The 22064-nt window shown below is 36.6% G+C and overlaps 1 protein-coding gene across 6 annotated transcripts in view; it reads left to right on the top strand.

The window, feature by feature from the left end:
- Nucleotides 1–22064, top strand: part of RAPGEF2 (Rap guanine nucleotide exchange factor 2) — a 162411-nt gene that overhangs the window by 71973 nt on the left and 68374 nt on the right. For 4 of the 6 annotated variants that reach the window (XM_032443993.1, XM_032443995.1, XM_032443997.1 and 1 more), the window contains exons 5-7: nucleotides 9733–9808; nucleotides 11795–11962; nucleotides 14553–14570. In XM_032443993.1, coding sequence (XP_032299884.1) covers nucleotides 9733–9808; nucleotides 11795–11962; nucleotides 14553–14570 — 262 coding nt within the window. The remainder of the gene's footprint in view (nucleotides 1–9732; nucleotides 9809–11794; nucleotides 11963–14552; nucleotides 14571–22064) is intronic. The other 2 variants (XM_032443994.1, XM_032443998.1) reach the window with 1 other exon arrangement.

Raw genomic sequence — 22064 nt, forward strand, 5'->3', positions numbered from 1 at the left:
TGTGTTTAAAAATCATTTGGATATGGTGCTGAGGGACATGATTTAGTGTAGGTTTGTTAAAGTAAGGGTAGTGTGGTTAGGTTGCAGTTGGACTTTGATGGTCTTTAAGGTCTTTTCCAACCTGAGCAATTCTATGATTCTATGAAACAGGAGGTGGTACAACTGTTTACAAGTGTTGGTTGTGATAGAAAAAGGGAGAATGGTTTTAAATTACGATGCAGGAGATTTGGATTAGATATTAGGAGGAAGTTTTTCACCCAGAGGGTGGTGATGCACTGGAACAGCTTGCGCAGAGAGGTTGTGGATGCCCCATCCCCATATGGCATTCAGGGCCAGGCTGGATGTGGCTCTGGGCAGCCTGGTCTAGTGACTGGCAACCCTGCACACAGCAGGGAGGTAGAAACTGGATGATCTTTAAGGTACTTTCCAACTCAGGCCAGTCTGTGATTCTGTGAGAACCCTTGACACAAGTCTGGTATGAATCTGTTACAGAATGGCTATGACTGCACTGGGGTGTTGGGGTTTAAGTGGGGAAGAGCATTTTCTTCTCATTTTGAATGCATGTAATCTACAATTCTATAGGCTTCTTTGGTTGAAGGATGAATTTAAGCTGAAGTAATGATTCATTTATTTATATATTTGTAAGAGTTTAGAGAGTTGGAAGGAATAAATAGGAGCATTTAGATGATTAGCATGGTTCTCTCTACCATAGAGAACATTAAAATGCCTGAGAGTTTTCCATCAGATAAGGCTAAAAGTTTCAGGTATTTCAGAAAGAATAAATCCTGTTGCACTTGACATAGCACAGCATGCTAAATGAGGGATAATTAATTTGCAAATGGCAAACTAAGTAACTAAAACACTACTCTCACCATTAGTTTGTTTATTCGTTTACAGTTATGGGGCACCTATTACAAAGTTATGTTTGAATGCATTTTACTAGGATTTATGGTAACTGATTTAGTGAGGCTATGTGTTTAACCTCCCATGTCAATGAATAGATTGTACTGAATGAACCACTCACATCAGTGAGGGTTGAAAAGTGCCACTATGTGAGGTTTTATTTTACTGCTGAATACTCAGATGATGTCAAGTTACTCATTTTATATTTTTTGCAGAAAGTTCAAAAAGATGACGTTTTCTGGTAACTTCATTATGAAAATCAGTAAGGGAAATTAAGAAGCTTACTGGCTATTTTTTCAGTGTAAGAAAAGGATGAAACATCTAAAGGCTGGAAAAATACTTCTCTGTTGTAATGAATTTCATGAATGTTAATTAGAGTATTCAGACAAGGTCTTGCCTCTGAAGTAATGTTTTCCTATGACTTCTTCCTTGAGACTATTATACTGATCTCATGATTTCACTGTAATGTTTGTGGCAATGCAGACGTCATTAAGACAAAGCTTAAGCAAAGCTGACTTTGTTCAAACCATTCATTATAATGCTTTTTGTTTTTTTAATTGCAAAATAACCAGGTTTAAAAAAAGAAAGCTCTTCAAGTATTTCCCAGCATAAATTATTGAGGCCTTCTATTGATTTATTCCTAAGAAACATCTTTCCTGTTACCTGTTCTTCTGGTGTACCTGCCTTCTAGCTTTCTATACTACAGTTGCTGCATAGTTATACTTCAAAGCTGCAACAGGCTACATTTGTTTTCATTACTTCTTTCCAGTTTTATTTATATATTTGTGTATGTATGGTCTAAATGCAGGTAGTGAATATAATGAAGAAATCTTATAAGCTCATTTATGTTCTTAGTGTATCTGAAATGGTCATAAAGAATTCTTAAGTGTTATTCCAGTCTGAGATGTATTTGGGATTACCTGATGCTATAAAGGCCCTGAGCATACCATTATCTGCAGTATGCTTGTGAACTGATATAAGATTCTTTGCAACACTTCAGGTAATTTCTGATTGTCCTTTTGACCATTTTTTCAACTTAACTTGTCTGCATCAATTTCAACGCAGTTTCAGTGGGTAATTTTAGTTAAAGCATTAATATGCCCTAAGCGTATGCCCACGTGTTATTAATATCCTTCATGCAGCGTGGCTGTTCTTGGTCATTCTCTGTAGGACTTGCTGGATTCATCCCTGCTTGACATCCTCCTGCTGTGATAGGGTTACTAACCTGGATGCCATTATTCTTATTAGCTCACAGATGGTGATTTGGGTTGCAAGGTGAGCAGGGGACTGCAGTGACGTGGTTTTAGGCTTTTTCCTTCTGAGCTCTCCCTGCCACCCACCAAATGACATATATTTAGATGTGGTGTTGCAAACAAGTTCTTTCCCTGATACTGGAGCTGTTGTATCTGAGAGTGTAAACACCTAAGCTATCATATGACACTGGGTAAGTCTAATCATCCTTATCCATGGTGTTTAGCGAGCTCATGTCTCAGAATTTCAAAGGAGTGACAGGTCTGCAAATGCTTTTTCAGTTCATTCCAATAGCCAACATCTCAATTTTCCTTTCACCTGGAAAGCAAATCCTTAAATAAGCCATTTGTTTTTGCTGAAAACAGTCATAAATATAATGTGAGAATTGAAGAGGTTAAAAAACGAAACCTCTTGATTATTTTGATATGCAGATGACTATCACATTTTAATTTAAAGCAATTTTTAACACAAAGCAGAGAAAATTGGGGCTTCACTTATGTCCTTGCCTTTTCTAAGGCATTAATTTTAATGAGAATCAGAGATGTCAGCCTATATTGTACAGTTCAAATTCTGTGATAACAACCCTCTGACTTTCAGTAGACAAACCCATGCTTTCATTGTTTTCAGCATGCAGCTTTAACCCAGGGAGCCTGCTGCTACCTTCCCCCCGTGCATCCTCCCCAGCACTGCTCACATTAGAGCTGCTCTGCATGCATGAAGGGCTCTGCCTTTTATCCAAGGGGTCAGAAGCTGGCCACGCCAAATTTAGTTTTCTTCAGAACACTTAAGCGTTTCCCTAGGGATGGCTGGTGTGTGTATGTGCCCTTCCTAGTAGTAACTTCTTTCTGCCCTTCATCCCTGTCAAGGGAGAATTGGGTGGAAGAGTGATCTAAATTTCATGTCATCAAGCATGATGATGTGTGAAACAAAGATAAAATGTAGCAAGATTAGAATTGGCCATTAAAAATATATATTTTTAAATCTGGACATACCAAAACAAGCAGTGATGTTTGGGGGGAAGGGAGGGGAAAGGAAGAAGTGGGAGAAATTGACTGTGTCACTTATTGCCTCCTCCCTAAAAGACATACAGAAAATAGAGTCCCCATTGCTTTTTCTGTCTGATTCACATTCTAAAGATACTCAGCACGATCCTTGTGTATTTCATTTGGGTGGTTTTCTATGATTCTCCTCAATCTAGATGTCAAGTGAGCAGTGTGGTTTTCTCAAAAATAGTTGGGAGGTACTGACTTTATGTACCTAGAGATGTGTTTTCATGATGACGACGTTAAAAGCTTGGGAAACCAAACTGCACTACGCATTCTGCCTTATGTGTACAGATTTATTCAGGTGCAGCCTGGAAGAGAGAAGGATTAGCTTTAGAGAAGGTGGGGGAGGGAAGGCATTTATTTTAATCTCCACACCGAGATATCCTGCACTGGTAAATATTGCAAAGTGGTGATCTGACACCATAGGCATATTTGTGTGTCGTGTTTGAGGACTTGAGAAGAAATGAGGTGTTTGAATATCTGATTGCTAAAGTTTTGTCAGAAATTATTGCCTGCACTTCTAGTTCTAGTATCTTGTACATCTCAGTAAAGAAAAAAAGCCAGAAAATTTATATGGCACATAATTGCTTTTATTAACCTACCACAGGAACTTTGGTGAACTCTAGAAACAAGGAAGTGCTGCTTGTATTTTTCACTGTGTTGGAACATGACTAAATGGAATATGCTTTCTGGATTAGAGGAAATGCAGATTAATTGGAGTTTATTCTGAAGCAGCAGCTTGGCTTTGAATATTGCATTTACAGATATGTCCAACTGCCCATGCTTTGTGGAGCTTTCTCTGTAAGACTTAAATGTCAACTCTCTACCACTTGCAGTTTGTACTTGAATTAATTACTTTAAGCTAATGCAAGGTGAGAAATGTAACAGAAAATTAAGCTTCAATAAAAAGGGGGGAAACTACAGTTTTGTATGTTCTTTTTCAAAACTAGTTCTCACTAGTGAAACTGGATTTTTTTTGTGAGCAAACTTTGATGTTTAAAAGGAAGGGAAATGGGCTTGTAACTTATAGTCTGTTATTTGGCATTCATAGGCAGTGGACTTTTCTTGGGTTTTGCTTTATGTGTTTACTTGCCAGTGCTAAGAAATCTTTCTGCATGGGAGCTGGGCTGATGTGAAATCAGAAACTCCGAGGCCTGGAGTGAAGGGCCAATGCTGACCAGCTGCCTGGGAACATGCCCGGTGTGGTGGCTGCCCCCATTTCCAAAATGCTTGTGCAGGGGTGTCTGGGGACCTGGGGGAATGGACTGGTCAAGCCTGAAGAATGCTGCTTTGTCCCCCGCTGTTATGGTAGCAGTACAAAGGACAGGCAGAACAAGTCACCTTCCATACCCATTTGAGACTTTTTGGCTGTCTGTATGTGTAGGTATACTCATAAAAATGAATGGGGTATGCTTAGCATTGGATGTTTCACTTAATTGAAGGTAGTTCTTATTTTTAATATTTTTTTTAACCTCAAGTTATTCTCATTTTGCTTTTAGTCACTGGCATATTTTCATTAATTGTAATTTGGTTATCATAAAGACCTTACATTTTCAATTTTTTTTGAAAAAACAACAAACAACTTGGGAAATGTAGAAACTGTTAGCATTCATTTAAAAGGTTTCTTCTATTAACCAGAACTTTGTAAGCTATAATATATCAGTCCCTTGTATGTCTGTATGTGAGTGAAATATAAATAGTCTTACTTATGGAGAAGAGAACTATCATCCACAGTGTGAGCTCAATTTCAGAATTCATGACAATGGGAATAAAATTGCAAATTACTTCTGTGGATTAGAACACATGCTTTTTAATATATAGCTAGCAAAATGCTTGTAAGAATGAATTTATTTGGAGGTTGATGCTTTTGAATAGTCAAGCACAAAATTAGAGTTCTCTTGATCATCACTTGTTCACCAGTTGTTCTCTTCTTCACCAGTTGTTTTGGGAAATATTATAGTCAGGGAGAGTTTCTTGGGAATTATATATATATATATATATATATATATATATATATATATATATAAAAAATATGATTATATATATATATAATCTGATTTCAAAATTGTTATGCCAAGACTTACTATAAGATGTATTCCTGCAAATAAAATAGTTTGGTATATCTTTAAGGGCTGTTTTTTGTTTTTTTTTTTTTTTTTAAAGTGTAGATTTATATTCACATCATGCATCCCAGTGTAGCTTTATGGGAAATAAAAGGAACTGTGATATAAAAGGACTTCAGAAGCCAAATTGCCTCCAGGACAGGTACTGAGGAGAGCATCTGTGAGGTTTAACACTCAAGAGGCCTCACGTCAGAACTTATCTAGTAGCAAGAAAGAAGTGTTGGAAGAACTTCTGCAAAACAAGGTTCTTGGGGGAAATTACGTGGGGCAGCAACATTCTAACCCAACAGCCTCTTGGCTGTCTACAGTACTGTTAACCTCTGCATCCCCTAGTGTCAGCCACCTGCACAAAGATAGCTTTAAACTGCCTTAGCCTGGTTGTAATTCTCATGCACATCACTGATAGAGGGAAAGTAGTTGCAACTCTGGGATTCTCTCAGATGCATTGTGGACTTGGTTACAAACAATGTTATTTTTAGAAGCTGAAAGTAATAAGTGTAGGAATAAATAATAATAATAGGTAGGAAAAGAAGATTTTATCTTTATGCAACGAGGCACTTTAGAATGAAATGCCTAAGGAGTGACAGAAGCAAATGTAATATGCGTATGATGCAAAATTCTCTACTGCATTTTAAACATAAATCACATTTTTATCTTAAGATCCCTGATGAAATCATATATCTATAACCTTATTTCACACTACAGTAAGGAAAGGAATAAATTTGTCAAATCCCTAGTCCTTGGAAATCAGCTAGTAAGGGCTTTCTACATTTTATGTTACCCAGCCAATTCTCTTGTAGACTGCATATTTTGTGTTAAATCTGGGTAGTCAAACTCATTTTATCTAAATCAGGTCTAGCATCAAAATCTTTGAAAAAAAGTTACTAAAACAGGTCTGCTGTTCTGAAGGTAAGGTCAGTCCTTCCCCTGAAGGACTCAACATTTGACTCTGCAGGTGGAGTTCTGTGCTCATAGAAAACCTAATGAGTTTCTTAAAAACCCAAAGACCTTGATTGTGATCCTGTACGAAGACAGGAGGGAGAGCTGGGGCCTTATAGTGGCTTTCCAGTATCTGATATTGGCTACAGGAAAGTCAGGGGAGGCACTTTTTATAAGGGCAGATAGTGACAGGATTATCCTGCCAGAAATGGTTTTAAACTGGAAGAGGATTGATTTAGACTAGATATTGGGAAGAAATTCTTTCCTGTGAGGGTGGTGAGACACTAGAACAGTGAGGCTGTTAATGTCCCCCTCCCTGGAAGCATTCAAGGCCAGGCTGGATGGGGCTGTGAACAACCTGGTCTAGAGGGAGAAGTCCCTGACTATAGCTGGGGGTTGGATCTAGATGATTTTACGGGTCACTTCCAACTCAAACCATTCTATGATAACATTCCTTTGGTATTTTATAGAAGGCTGTACGGCTTGCACTTTTTTATTAGCTCGGTGAATAGGCTGTATTATGCGTTGGTTATTTGGTTCTTTCTAGTTCTTATTAGTATTTCAAACAACTTATTTTTGTTCAATTGAATCAAGTTTGTTTGGTGCTTTTCCTCTACCTGATGGCTAGTTACTTTAGCAGAGGATTTGGAAGAAAAGCGTCCTCTTCTGGTTTTTACCTTTTGCTCTTGTGTCAAGCTCTGATAAGTTAATTTTGATTTAAAAAAAAATAAAACTTTTTGATTTTGATGTCAGTCTTCTGAATTGAATCAGTGGGATTGACAGTGCCCTAAGATTCCAGTTGTTTTTCAGCTGCATGCCAACGTACATTTGTGTGACTATGTGTAGTTAATCAAATGTGGTGCTGGTACAGGTAGCATGCAAACACTGTCCTGAATGTTGCACCACCATCAGAGCTGGTCATAGCTGAGCATGTGTAGAAGCAGTGGGCTCCTTGTCTCACTGATTACCTGTGCTCCTTGCTGATAATGTGTTTTCAGTAGCAGACTGGAGGTCAGGAGGTTCAGTTGCAGTGGCACATCTGAGGAGAGAACTGTGACACTTGAACTGTCATTGCATTTTTTGGCCTTGATTTACTTGCTGTCATAAAAGCAATATTTAATAAAGATTACGGTTTGTTTGTAATCTGAAGTGACTTGCCTTTGTTCAAGGATTATGTGTGCTCTGATAAATGTGCTGTCGTAGGAATAAAACAACCATGGTATGGTTTTTTGATGCAAGACTTGGTGTGCTACTGAGAGTGGAAACACAGAATTTTATTTGTAGAAATTCAGTTTATGTCTTTTGTATTAATTTGTTGGCTTCCTGTTATGTTGTGCTGAAGGTTAAAATCCAAACAAATTATTCGGAATTCTAGAACAGCGTCTCCCAAAAAACTGCTTTTTCTTTCTGCTACACCTGCCCAGAACTTTTGTTAAAATATTAAATAAATAAATTTAAGCTCCATTTTTGCTCTGTTGTGTTTTTCAGTCAGCAATTTCATTTACCATCTTCTTTCTCTTTTCTCTTTCCTCCCTCTTCATTGAGGTTTTAAGGAAGCACTGTGCCTCACATCAGATTAATGGCCAAGAAAATAAGTTTGTCACTTCATCAGTGGTCTAAGGAATCACGATACGACTTCATTTTCTTGTGCCTTTAAGAGGTGAATTTCTATAAAAATTCAGGAAGGCAATGCAGAGTAAAGCGCCCTATGGTTTGTTGTGGGACTGTAGAAGGAAGCATGTGTTTGCCTCTAGGAAAATATGCATTTTGTTGAGACTTCTTTATTGCATGTTTCTTTGCAAGAGGCTTAGTATTCTGGAAAATTTTTTCTATTGTAGAAGTCCCATGTACCATTAAACACGATTATTCTTTTGATGAATAAGCACAGCTGGCATTTCTTTTCAATATGTGACTGCCTTCTTTTGGAGCTATAACGTGCTGTTGTTAAGAGATTAGCCTTCGGGGTAGCGAGTTAAATTGTTCATTTCCACTAATCGCCAGGCAGGACAGGAGAGCAGGTATAAACTGGCTAGACGTGCTGTTCAGATTGGCATATGAGCTTCTGAAGTTTGCTTACCATGAAATGCTTTTCAAAAAGTTACTTTTCACCAACTCTGTGTGTGTCACTGTACCTACGTATTCCATCATTGATTAAAATTTAGAACTTACAATCTTTTTTAGTCTGGTTTATTTTTCTTAGGCTTCCTTAATAGCGGCCTTCTGAAGTTCTTCAACCCATTTTCCTGTGACTTTTATTTCTGCATTCTCATTTATTTTTGCATGAAAAAAAATGTATGTATACATGCACATATCCATATTCTTTTCCATGCTGGATATGAGAGAATTTGAGGAAACAAAGATGTCTTTTGAAAAGCCTGAGGGACACTAGGAAGCTCAGTGTCATGCAGGTCGCTTCGGTGCGTAGGGAATAAGGGAAGGCTTTCTGTGCTTTCTTGAGCCCAATTCTCCAGTAAGAAAAAGGCCAGGAGATTACATCAGCTTGTGGGAGATAGATGTTACAACAAGCTTGTTAGAACCAGCTGCAAGGTGAGTCCAGAATTACCACATCTCCCATTGTTCTGTCTGCAGCAGAAAAGGTCTGGCATTGACCTATCAAGTCTAAATAGGAGTTAACCGGATGGGGAGGGGTAGAGGGTAGCACACACCTCAGAAACAAACTTCAGCTCTTTTTTTTTCTTCCACCTTGACTGCATATCTAATCATAGGAGGGCTTGTATTGTGTTTCACTGAATTATGTACTGGGTCTCTATGCTACACCTCTGCTTCTGCCTTCTCCAGATTCTTTGCACCTGTGCCTGCAGAAACACTTATTAAATACAGGCAAGCACTTCAGAAATGGAAACTAGAATTGCTATTTTATTTTATCCTATAGGAAGCAAAAATATTATCATGCTTAATTGTTGCACTAATGTGGGAATATGTAATGGAAGGCAGAACAAGCTTCTGCCCTTATCAGTTCAGTTTGGGAATACTCTTGCATTCAGAGTATTTACTTCATTAATTTATTTTGAGTTAAAAATGAAACCCAAACAAAAAAGCTAATTGAAGTTGATCAGTCTTTTTATTCTTTGATTTACATGCTAGTTAGCTTTCCTTATGGAAATGCAGATGGTTTAAGTAACTTAATACTGTAATGCCAGAAGAAGATACTAGATCAAACTCTAATGTGGTTCAGAATCAGCCATGCATCTTAAGTACCCTGTGCTTGATTGACATTTGTTTTAGTGCTAATGGAATTATTTAGCAGTTACTCTCAGTAAACTACGTGAATCAAAAATACACCGCTCCTGTTGTCCCTGGGTAGCAGCTATGTGTAGGAGGCCGTATGCATGAAACTGTTATGTTGTGAATAGGTATGTATATATTTTGTGCTTTATAATATCTGGATAGAATATAAATGTGCTCATGGATTTTGTTGTGGATCTGATGGACATATTTTTGTTCTTCAGTTTTGGCAAGCGTTCTGCAGGAAGCTTCAGGCGTGGCTGTGAATGCATTGTTTTGGAGCCATCTGAAATGATTGTGGTAAGAATATTTTCATGAAATTTCTTTAATTTTTTTTTTTTTAAATTTTTTTTTTTTTTTTCAGAAAAGAACTTCATTTTACAGACCAGCCTTGATAAACACTAAAGTTTTCAATAAAATATGTTGAGATCTGTTTACACATGAGCTTTTATAAATGCAAGATGTCATGCATAACTTTCTTGTCTTTTCTTGCATATCACATTTACGGAAGAGGTATCTTTTTATACAGTTGCAGTTTCCTTGTAACTACAAATTTTGCTTGTGTTAGCAGAATAGCAGAATGCTTATATGTAATTAAAAGTGGCTTTATTTAAAGCGTAAGTACTTCAAAGCATTAATCTCAGGCTTGTTTAAGTAATTGTTTGTTTAAATGAAATGTATTTTCATTTATCAGGTTTTAAGAATCAGTTTGAAGGTTTTGAAGCTTTTCTACGTGCAGGTTGTCCTGTTGGTGGTTTCTGCTGTGTAGTTTAGGGGCAGAACAGCATCATTTTCTAGGGTTCACAGACACACAAGTTTTTAGTCTTGGATGCATCATCTGAACTAATGGTCATCTCTCTTCTTCTATTTCTACTTGAGAAACCTGTCTTATGAATTTAATTCAGTACAGAAAGAGAAATGGAAGGCATGTGTAAGAAATGCTAATTGCTTCTTCCTTAGCCCTAAAGCTCTCTTTAATACTCTCTTATTTAGAAGCAGCTTCTCAGCAGCAGCCCACTACTAATGCCCTGTGCCAGCCCCATGATTTATCTTGCCAGTTTGTGTCACTGATATCTGACCACAAGTTCAGGAAAGGATGCATGGTCCCAAGGTTGTTCTCTGCAAGATTATAGCTCAGTTGATTATGTGAATGTTTGTCTTGTCCATTTTGAAGTTTTTGGGAAGTGATTGTAATATAGGCATAGGGAAATTAGTTGAGGAAGCAGCAAGACAGAAGTAAGCTTCTGGACAGACAGGGTTATCAGCTGGCAAACCAGGTAAACTGTGCTTATGCTCTTGTATTTGTACACTGAAAGTTACATAACACTTCTGACTGATTTGATGCAATTTCTATTTGTCTAATACTTATTTTTCTTACTGAAAAGGGTCCTTACAGAGGATCCTTGCTAGGTGCCTGGTAATCCCTTCTCTGCACCTCTACTTTTTATCCCTGGCAGGTTCAACTCAATTGAAGAATGGATTAACTGAATCCCCATGTGTGGCCAGTAATGAAAAGCTTTCTTGTTGTTGCCCTGTTAGTATGGAGTAGTGTTTTTGTTGATAGGGTGAACACAGAAGGGATGTTGACTCTTAGCTAAATTGCTATAAAAATAATGTTCTTTCAGGAAAGCCAGAATTATTAGTTTGAAATATTTTTCTGTTCAATGTGCTGTTGTTTAGTAATTTAGTGCTATGAAGGATCTGAAACTGAGAAGCTTTACTGTAGCTTCTTATTGGGATATACCGAATAGGTATCTTTATTATCCCTGCTATTATTTTTAATTTGTTTTTAGGTTAATCCAGTCTGTTAGAAAATGTGTTTTATGCTCTTCAAAATGTGGAACTAAATAATAACAAATAGTGCTGCTTATTGAAAAGCAAAGCTTTTGCCGTAGGTTGGTTAGGAAAGATCTGAGATGTCGAAGAGAAGTCAGTAGGAAAACAACCAACTACTCTCATATACAGGTTTATTTTAATAGTGATTTTAGCAGTGAATAATTTGCTTCTGTGCAAGAAAAAGAAGTGAGAGGGGATGGAGACAGCATATTTGAAAGAAGTATTGGTACTCTGTACTTCTGTTCATAGCTAAATTGGCTTGTTTTATCATCTCCCTGGGCATTTGATTTTTTTTTTTTATTTTGTTGGTAATGGCTTCACTCTTTGTAGAGCTGAAAATGCAGAAATTACAGCTAACTGCTGTTTTTGAAATAGAAATAGTTGTATTTCTAACATGCAAAAGCATTTTTATTTCTTATGGGGAACGATTCTTCCTTGAATCTATTATAGGTCGATTATATGGATGAAAATGAAGAATATTTTCAGCGTCAAGCTTCTCACAGGCAGTCTCGAAGGAGGTTTAGGAAAATCAACCAAAAAGGGGAGCGACAAACAATTATTGATACTGTTGATCCTTATCCTGTGGGGAAGCCACCTCTGCCTAGAGGCTACCATACGGTAAGCTATCTGTATTTGTTTCACAACAATATAAGCAGGAAAACTACTGAATATAAAAATCTATACATCTAGATGTGTTGGTATCTTTAAAATGTATGTTTCTGCAGGGGAGGAGTTTCCCCTTAAAATACTGTGCATTTTCTTTCATTGCTAGGTGAGTGTGTGCAATTTCCTTTTTAGTTCATAGTTGAAAGCATGGTTTCTGACTGTGAATGTCACCTATTATTTCTCAGTGTTTGAGTCGTTACTACTTGTAGTTGTGGGAAAAAAAAACTGTTCTAATTTCTATTTGATATTAGATCACAGTACAAGTGGTTTAGTGTACAGTGCTCTTGTTAACTCATTCACATACATGATGACCGCTGTTGCAGAAAAGAGACTGTACTGCATTTTAGTAGGCCATATTTTTGGCTTAATTCTGTTGTTTCTTCTTGGAATCTAGAGCTTAGATGTCAAAATAATCTTTATTGATATCTGCATCGAGCCCTTCACATACACGGGTTTCAGTGAGCTATGTATTCTGCTCTTCATTAGGGAGATCATTTTGTCATTTTATGTGATTTCTTTTTTTTGGGTAATCTTACATGTTGAAAGCTTGTGGTCTTTCTCCTGGGACCAAAATATTAATTAAATAGTATTCTCCAAAAGGTTTTGTTATATGTCTTTTAAACTGGGGAAAGCTCTCTGAGATTAATGCTTGTATTGATTTCAACTGTGAACAAAATACTGGAAAAGACATTTGTCTTTGGCTCACAGTTGATTGGTTAAGTCTCCAAATCCGCAAAAACCATGAAGGCATGGATACAAATAACTCTGTGCATGTTTAGTCTTGGTGAGTTCATTTGGTTGAGTTTTGCACAAAGTTAATCACGAGCATATAAATATGCAGGATTAGAACTTTAGCTTTTGAAATGCTGTCTTTGGTCCAATGCAGAGTCGTAGTATTCCATTTTTTCCTTTATTCTTTGATTTCAGTATATTCAGTATGTGTCTCTGAGTGTGTAGATGTTTGATTACATCTCCTGTTAATTATACAGGCTTTTCCTCGTAAGTTGAACAATTACTTATGCCAACAATTATTTTTTGGTTTATGCAACATTTTTTAATGGTTTAATTTTCAGTGCAGTTTTAAGTGCCTCTAAATTTAATATGAATTGAACCATTTCACTTGATTTGAAGATGAAACAGTTTACTGATTTTATTTTTGAAAAATAAAAATGCAGAATTGGACTTCATAGGACTTAAGAGCGCAGGAAGAATTTTTCCTATTGATATTGATGTTTACATTGTACTTTTCAAACCATTCCGGTGTGATATTTATATAATACGTAGGACAATATTTAGATAATATACGATGCCATTTGCATTCATAGGTCTATGCCTATTTTATAAATATCACTTTAGATATACATAGTGAGTTTTTCTAAGTTAACTTTGGTAGTAAGAGCAAAAGCCCATTCTGTACTGTTTTTGTTTTGTTCATAGTGATTTTGTATATGTGTTGGTAAATTCATTGCAAGAGGGATTTCTTTTTGAGTTGGAAGAGATTGCCAAACAAACTGTAAAATCTGCAATAATTGCAGTAAAATGTTGCTTTAAAAAGTAATATGATGTGTATGATGGACTTTATTTTTCTCAAAGCAAATATTGTATCAGACAAAACTGAAATGATTGTAGTATAGGCTTTCTCCCCATGTTGATTAATTCCTTCCTATTTTACAGCATTTGGTGATCTTGTACACATGCTCTCCCATTCTCTTCTCTTGTCAATACCTTTTCTATTGCTTCCAGCACTTGTTCTAAAGACTTCATTGTCTCTTCTGTCTTCCTATTTTCTATCCCCTGAGTTCATATTTTTTAGTCTTAACTTCTTGAAGAATCAACTAGAGAAATTAAGGATTAAAAAACATCAACAACACAGGAATTCAAAGCATATTTTAGCACAGACCTTAAGGGCTTACTAGTCAGCATTTGTCAAGGTCTCATCTTTGGTCCCAGTTAGGAATGAACAGTGAGCAGCATTAAAAGTAAATAGATGTACAGATACTGCAGTAAATAATGTTAAAGGCATTGAAAATGAATGAATACAGTGAATTTATTTTGAAATCTGCCCTTCATTGTGGATAGATTCTTGTTTAGATGTTAGATGCATGATGTTTAAAATAATAGAGCTGCTTTGATAGCGTCCTCAATATCATAACTGAATGTATAATTTACTTATTTTTATTCCTAATCCAAATTCTTACTTATCATGTAGTATGAATTTTGGTTGATAGATCATTAATGCTGTATTTTCAATACTTTTCTTCAGAAAGTCCAAACTCTATCTTCTGAGGAAAGTTTCATGGAAATGTGGAGGGAAATATGAAGCTATCTTAAATGCATGTCTGTGATTTTCATGAACTTAAATGCAGTACTCTTAGTTGTGGCATGACTTTCTGCACATGAAGCCAAAATGTAGGAGAGAGTGGACCCTCATTAACATAAATTTAACATTATCTTCATAGTTGTGGAATGTACTATGGCATGTCTGATAATGTTCATCTTTTCCTTTCCTCCTATATGGCATTCATTTCATTTTGGCTCACAGGAATGCACTAAACCTCAGGTATTGTAACTTACTGTGTATGGTCCACTAACAATGTACTTGTGGGTTTGCGGTGTGTCGTGATAATGCTGATGCAATGTTCTAACTGAAAGTGCCTCCTAGCCTTTGCTCTGACACTTGAACCATCTTGTTATAACGTTCAAAATACTAATGTGAGAATGGAGTTTGATGGCCCTTGCCCAGCCTGATTGACCTTTCTTCATTGCTTTTATGTCTTGTGATTTAGAGAAAACAGATTGATAAATCAAAGTAGGAAAAATAAAATATTTAGTTATTGACAGAGGTTTTACTCATGTGACTTTTATCTTTTATTCGTGATTGGAAAAATAAGGACACTTGTAGTTGTTTTCTACCTTTGTCACTAGGAGGGTGAAATGGAGTGTGAGAAGGTGAGGAGCAAAGATAAGCACTTGCAAGAGTGCCCTTTGCACATCTTCTATCTTCTTTCCTGGTGCTGTGCACTGATCTTGTAAAAAGCAGTTGGATTTTGTAGGGTTGTATTTTTGTCTTTGGTTTTTTTGGTTTTTTTTTTGGTATTTTTTTTTTTTTTTTTTTAGGTTTTGTGAGATGTGTGCATGGCTTGCTAGGTAGGGGGGAAAGTTTGCCCAAGTGAGTCAAGTATCACAGAATGACACCAAAAATAAAGAAGTTTTGGCTGACATCAGATCTCAAATGCAGACATAGTAATTTGAAGACCTGAGTGCTGCCTTTGGCAGATGAGTTGCATTTGCCAGTGTCAAAATAAGCGTTCAGCAAATCTAGTATTTGCTAAGAATGAATCTCATCAAACTGTTTAGTGTCTTTGCTATTATGTGTGAGAAATCTCTTGTGATAGAGCTGAAAACAAAACTATTTTCTTTATCTGCAGAATTCTTCCCTGCCTTCAGTTATTCTTTGATCAATTCCTCTGAAATTTTGTCATAAAGGTACTTATTTCAAGAGTTTTGACCATACCACATTAGTCAATGAATTGTTTAAACAACTTCAAAGGATTCAAATTTCAATACAGTTCCATTGTCAGATGCAATTGACTTGTGCACTAAAATTCTTTCTTCATTGTGATACCTTTCTTTCCAGGAAGAAATAAGTTCTCTTTTATCTGGAGAACAGTGCTCACCAATTTTTCAGTGGGCTTGTGAATCCTGGGTTACGTATGGTAATAAAATATTATGGCAAAGAGTGATAGTTTGATCCTAAAATTATGATATGAATTTTGAATTATTCGCGATGTTTTGATAACTTACGCTAATTCTTTAAGGACCATTTGAAATAATACCTAATGTTAAATATTGTACCAAGGTGTGTGGATTTTGGAACATGGTTTCTGGGGTAAAAATAACAACAAAAACAACTTGTTAGCATCCTTTTCTCCATGAGTTTTAGTGCAGTAAAATGAATTTGTTCTGATAAGGTGAGCCTGAGCTACTTTTACTTGATTTTGGGAAATCTTGTATATATTTTTTAAAATAATTTTTACTTGTTCTTTTAGTGTCTGAAACTGTCTTTAATTAGATTAGTACCTCCTGACTTGGTAATAGAAATTGTATTTTAACTTTAGACATAATCATATTTTGCTTGCATCTATCGTGAAGATGATTTAACTTGCTTATTAGCCTTTGTGTGTGTGACTTGACTGAGAAGAATGTCTACCTCCTAAGAAACTGTTTGGTTTTCTTGCTTTACATGGACTTTTTTTTTTTTTGAAACTTCAAAATAGAATAGTATTAGAAGTATAGGTAGACCCATAGGTAAAATGCTGAAGCACCAGCCCTGAAACAAACCCATAGCATGTTTTTTTTTTTTTTGCTTTTTTGTTTGTTTTTTTTTTCCCCTCTCCATGATAATCTGACAGTGTTTGGGTTTTTTAACATCTTTATGAAAATTGCTGCTGATGCATCCTCAGCCAGACTGGTTAAAGCTGCCTGCTGAAGCCCGGCACAATTCTTGCCATCTTCAGGAGGCTTTCTTAACCTACTCAGCTTGAGGTTCACTAGAGGCAATCTATTTATCCCATGAATGTTGGAAGGAAAAGAGCAGTGGGTGTGAGCCCAATGATAATCTCTGCTTTTCCCTCAGGTTACAATTATTTTTGTATTATTACAAAAACAATAATTTCATCCTCACATGCTGTGTGCTTTGGAGCCATTCATCCCACTGGTAGTATTATGAGCAGACAAGTATTGTCCTTTGGGATTTTTTTGAAAGGAGTGACTGAAAATTTGAATGAGGAGGTCTGGAAATGAAACCATGTGTGATCTGGCAGAGTCTCTCACCAGTAGTCGTGGCTCTCTGGAAAAGAGTATATGAAAATAAGGTGGCTTATTTGATTTCTTTAAGTCATTTTAAAAGTCAGGAGCAAATGAGAAAATTGTAGGAACCTTGCTTCCCTGTCCTTAACTCTTCTTGCAATTAAAATTTACTTCAAATTACTGGATGGCCCTGGGAACGACCAACTTGTCAGACTCACCTCAGTGCTGGGTAAAATCAGGGAGCAGATTCTCCTGGAAGCTATGCTAAGGCATATGGAAGGCAGAGAGCTGATACGGGAGAACTAGCATGGCTTCACCAAGGACAAATCCTGCTTGACCAACCTAGTGGCCTTTTATGATGGTGTCACTGCATCAGTGGACAAGGGAAGAGCCACTGATGTCATCTGTCTCAACTTCAGTAAGGCCTTTGACATGGTACCCCACAACATCCTTCTCTCCAAATTGGAAAGATGTGCATTTGATGGGTGGACTGTTCAATGGATGAAGAACTGGCTGCAGGGTTGAATCCAGAGAGTAGTGGTCAATAGCTCAGTGTCTGGATGGAGATCAGTGACAAATGGTGTCCCTCAGGGCTCAGTGCCAGGACTTTTTAATATCTTCAGTTACAATGATAGCGAGATAGTGTGCACTCGTCAGCAAGTTTGCTGATGACACCAAGCTGTAGGTTGTGGTCCCTGCGATGTGGTGGGTGTCCTGTCCCTGGGGACTTTCAAGGCAAGGCTGGAAATAAGGCCCTGGGCAACCTGATCTAGCTCTGGTGTCACTGTTCATTGTGGGGGAATTGGACTAGGTGACCTTTAAAGATCTCTTCCAACTCTCAGGATTCTATGATTCTGTTGGCAAAGTAGCCGCTCTTTTTTCCTGATGCTATTTTGCAATCACATTATATGCTACTCAACTATCTCACTATAACCGTTATTGTGATATACCTTACTGTGAAGTACTCTTGTTAGTACATTGTATTCTATATCCACAGATAATGCTGTAAAGACAATATGTATTTCCTGTCCCTGTGTGTCAAAATGCAACTTTGTAACCACGCAGCTTCCTTCCTTCATTTATGCTGCAAGGAATATGTTAGTATATGAGCAACATTGTTTTTTATTTTGTATAGGACCTGCAGCAAACCAAAATTGTTAGATCTTTCTCCTTTTAGAAATATCTACTGGCAAACTAATGCAAAATTAATGACATGCAGCGCGTTATTTACTCAACTAGCAGCTTCTGTCAAAGCATGTCTATTTTTGTGTATTACATCATCCCTGCTGAAGAACTCATGTATCCATTGGGATTTACTGTTCTTTTATTCCCTTTAGAAGGGCTTATGCTGATGTTGTAACTGGATTTGTATTTGTGATTGGATTTGGAAATTCAAAGAGCAACATACTATAAGTTATGTAGTATTTTATGCAACTGGGGTGTCAGTAATCTTACCAGCAGTTCCATTGTTTAGATACATTACTAACATTGGGTCTTGTTTACAGATTGTAGAGGTTGACAATAGTTTATGAACACACATGCAATACTTGGTTAATAACAGCAAATATTCCAGTATAACATGGGATTTTTCTGTTGTTATGGAATTGTGGCATTCTTTTTTAATATCATACACGATACTGCTTTTCTGAGGTGTGGAGTATTGCACTTGCAATGGAATGTCGTTCATGTAGCAGAAAATTAATTTTTTCATAACTCTTTCCTAAGTTGATCATTGCATAATATAACAAATTACAAATATGGAACTTAAACTTGGTTAGAGTTGAGGAAAATTGAAATACAAAACAAAACCGTACGTGTTTTTAAATACTTCTTGCATATATTATCTTAATTAGCATAAAGTTGTTTTAGGAATGATGGTTGTATATCAAATGTGTAAATGGAAATGGTACCTAGGTATAGATCATATTTGTGTTAAGCATATGATATTTGCATCTCTGCAGAGATGGACATCACAAGTGATGGTATTAACCCTCTAAAGCATGGGCGACTCATTTTCCCAAGCATCTGTGCTACTGTTATGTGAGCTTTGCTTGACATAGTGATTTAAAGATAAAATTACTAGTGCTTGGCATCAATCTGTCCCTAAAGGTTCTGTTTCTGAAAACTTTAAAAGGTACTTCTGAGTTCTAATCATTTAACATTTACTCAAAATTTTAAACTTTTGAAAACAGCTTAAATATCCTGCTTTGTTCAGTAGATGCTTATACCAGTGCCCTGTCTTGTCTAGACAAGTTGAAGCACAGTCTTTGCTTGTACTTTGCCCTACATGACAGCCCAGTTTAGGGGAGCTAACTGCTAAACAAAATGAAGTAGTTGCTTTGCTTTGAATTTGCTACAAGGCTCTCATGTAAATCCTTCCCTTTTCCTTACCATTCTAGTAATATGCTTCTGTAGCCATACTCTGGTCACTAAGGAACTAAGTCTTCTTAGAGAGAACTTTTTGAGTTCCTGGAATCTAGACATCTATGATGGAAGGATATTTGGTATGACAGAAAAAAGTCTGTTCTTTTATGTAAGATCTAGTTAATGTGTTAGTATTATGTTGTATGCTTGTAATGAGTTTTGGGAGTTTATTCTTTAGTAGTTAGCCTTAATTATCTGCCAATTCAAAGGCAGTAAAGTTTTGTTATGCACCTGGAACATCTGGCAGTGTTATGCGTATTATTGATATGCCTGGCATAGAAACTTCACAGACAATGTTTCTATGCTGTTTTGCTTCATTTGAATATGCACGTGTGTATATGTGCTTGCTAAAATTTACCATATTTTACCTTGTCTTTTCATTTGACTCTGTTAATACTCCTCACCAGCGGTTCATTTTTCTCTTGAATGCTGTAATTTGTGTATAAAGGTGTGCAGTGCAGCTAACAGGTTTTTAAAGTCTGCAAATGTTCTCGGGACATGAAAGATGATCCTAATACTAAGCATGCTGATGTTTTCAGATAAGAATCTTCTGATCTTTCAATACAAAACAATGTAGAATCAAATTAGAGAGACACAATTTGGTAGATACAACTAATTTTATTATATATCCACATAACTGATACTAAAATTGCAAGGGAAATAAATAGTATTAAATTTGAAAAATAGGACCTTTGTCAATGGTTGGTAGTTGGCTCCCTGATTTACTTTATAGTCATGTGAAGGGAGTGAGAGAAAAGGTACTTAGAATTTTGTTTTAAGGTCTCTGAAAGATGTAATGCTGCTTTTAGACTCTTTAAAATGGGTCACTTTGATAATTATTTTTCCAAAATAAGAAATATGAGGTTGTATGCAATTGTTACTGATGTAAGCAAAATATCTGGATAAATATTTCTGTACAGTTGCTAGTGCACAAGGCTTTCATAGTATGATAGTGCATGCTGTATATTACACAAGGGAGAAGGTGCAGCAACATGAGGAGAGAGTTCTTCAAAAAGAAAATGATGTTATGCTGCTAAATTATGATTAGTGTTGTTTTTAATTGGGAACCCCTGGAGTAGGCTCTAGGGAGAATTTCCCTGGATAAAACTGTGTCTGAAGACAAAAACAAAAGTTAGTTTATTTCAATTGATAACTGAAGTGAATGAAAATCCTTTTTAATAGTGCTCAGCACTACCAAAGTTAAACTTCCTTAAAATAACAGCAGTACTTTACCTACCATGGGACATGTCCATATAAATAGTCAAGAGGACAGAGGGAAAGCAATCAATATCACATATGGTGAAAAAACTACAACTTCCACCAGAATGGGAGGAATCTGCAAACCTAGTGGAAGATGGAGGTTTATTGCCAGTCTTCTGTCTGTTTGCACCTCGAGAACGCAGTGATGGTAATTTCACAGTCTCTCTTAAAGCTTCTAAATAAGTTCAAGGAAAAGTGCTAGAAAGCATCTTATATTTTCTTAAAGCAAAAACATCCTTCCACTACTGCCAAAGTTTCTCAAGTGATAAACCAATGAACCACAAACCGAGTGACAGAAAAAGCAGCTAGTGTTTAGATGAGTTTTGAAAATAAAATAAAATAAAATGGAGTGGCTTTTGTTAATTTTTTAAGCCATTAGTTGTTAATACTGTTACTCCTGCTCTGGTGGTCTCAGGTGCATTGAATTCGATGCCAGAACAAGCATCACTTGTAGTTCAAATGTGTCAGCTTCTTGCAAACAGCAGTTATAGGACTCAGGGAAGCTGGTGAAGAACATAACGGGCTACAACTTGAGTGGTTAACTGACCTTAAAAAAATCCCTGATTTTTGTGCTTACCTTTCAACCATGTAGCAGTAGGATGCACGTGAATGAGGTATTTCACTATCCAGCAGCAGTAATGTTTTTCTGCTCTCGCATGTAGTAGAGTATGAAATGTGAGGGCTCTTAGCATAAATGAAGGACCTGTGTTCCTGAAATTCCTCCTGTGAATTTGTTTGGAACACAATGATACAATTTATATTTGTTTTGGTTTTGCCCTGGACTAGTAAGGAGATTTGTGTCTTTGCAGCAAACCTTTGCTCAAACAGGTATGGATGGCAAGGCATCATTTAGATCTGGCAGAGGAGCCTTGCTAATTGTGCACACCATCAATTCTAGACCTTGGAAAAAGCATTTGCTTTTTTGCTTGTGTACTCTTTTTCACAATTTAAAAGCTAAAGACGCATTCTCTTGTTCTTTGATTTGATTAATGGTATTTTAAACTCTTTTCCTTACACCAAAGAGGGTAGGAAACTTCAGGAACATTGGAAAAGCTGCAAGTATTTTGCCAGAATGCATTTTCCACTCCTAAAGTACTGAAACAATTAAGGAAATTCGTCTGTGACCATTCTGCTAGTTGAAAACATTAATGTCTTCTATTTTCATGTCCAGTTCTTAGCATTAAGTAATGATAATGTATACTTTTCAAGCCTTGTTAATGACATAAAACTTGAGGCTTATGTAACCAATAGTCAACAAGCAAATCAGTAAAACATTATGTTGTAAAGTGACTTTGCAAGTATGCATAGTCATTATGTCTGCTCTAGTATTAAAAAACTCATCTGACATAAAATAGAATTTGATGGTAAGTGTTTTAGAGGAAGGTTATAGCTTGCTCCACTTTAAGCTGGCTGGCCCAGATGCTGGAAGCTTGCTTTTCTGGTGCCAGAGCTATGCTGGAGGTGATAAATCAGCCTGTGGTCACAGGTAAGATTGGCAGCTGCTGTACATCCGCCCTGCTCATGCACCAGCCTGTCAGCTCCAGGCTCATCATTCTTTCAA

The sequence above is a fragment of the Coturnix japonica genome, chromosome 4 (genome assembly GCF_001577835.2).
Source record: "Coturnix japonica isolate 7356 chromosome 4, Coturnix japonica 2.1, whole genome shotgun sequence".
NCBI lineage: Eukaryota > Metazoa > Chordata > Aves > Galliformes > Phasianidae > Coturnix > Coturnix japonica.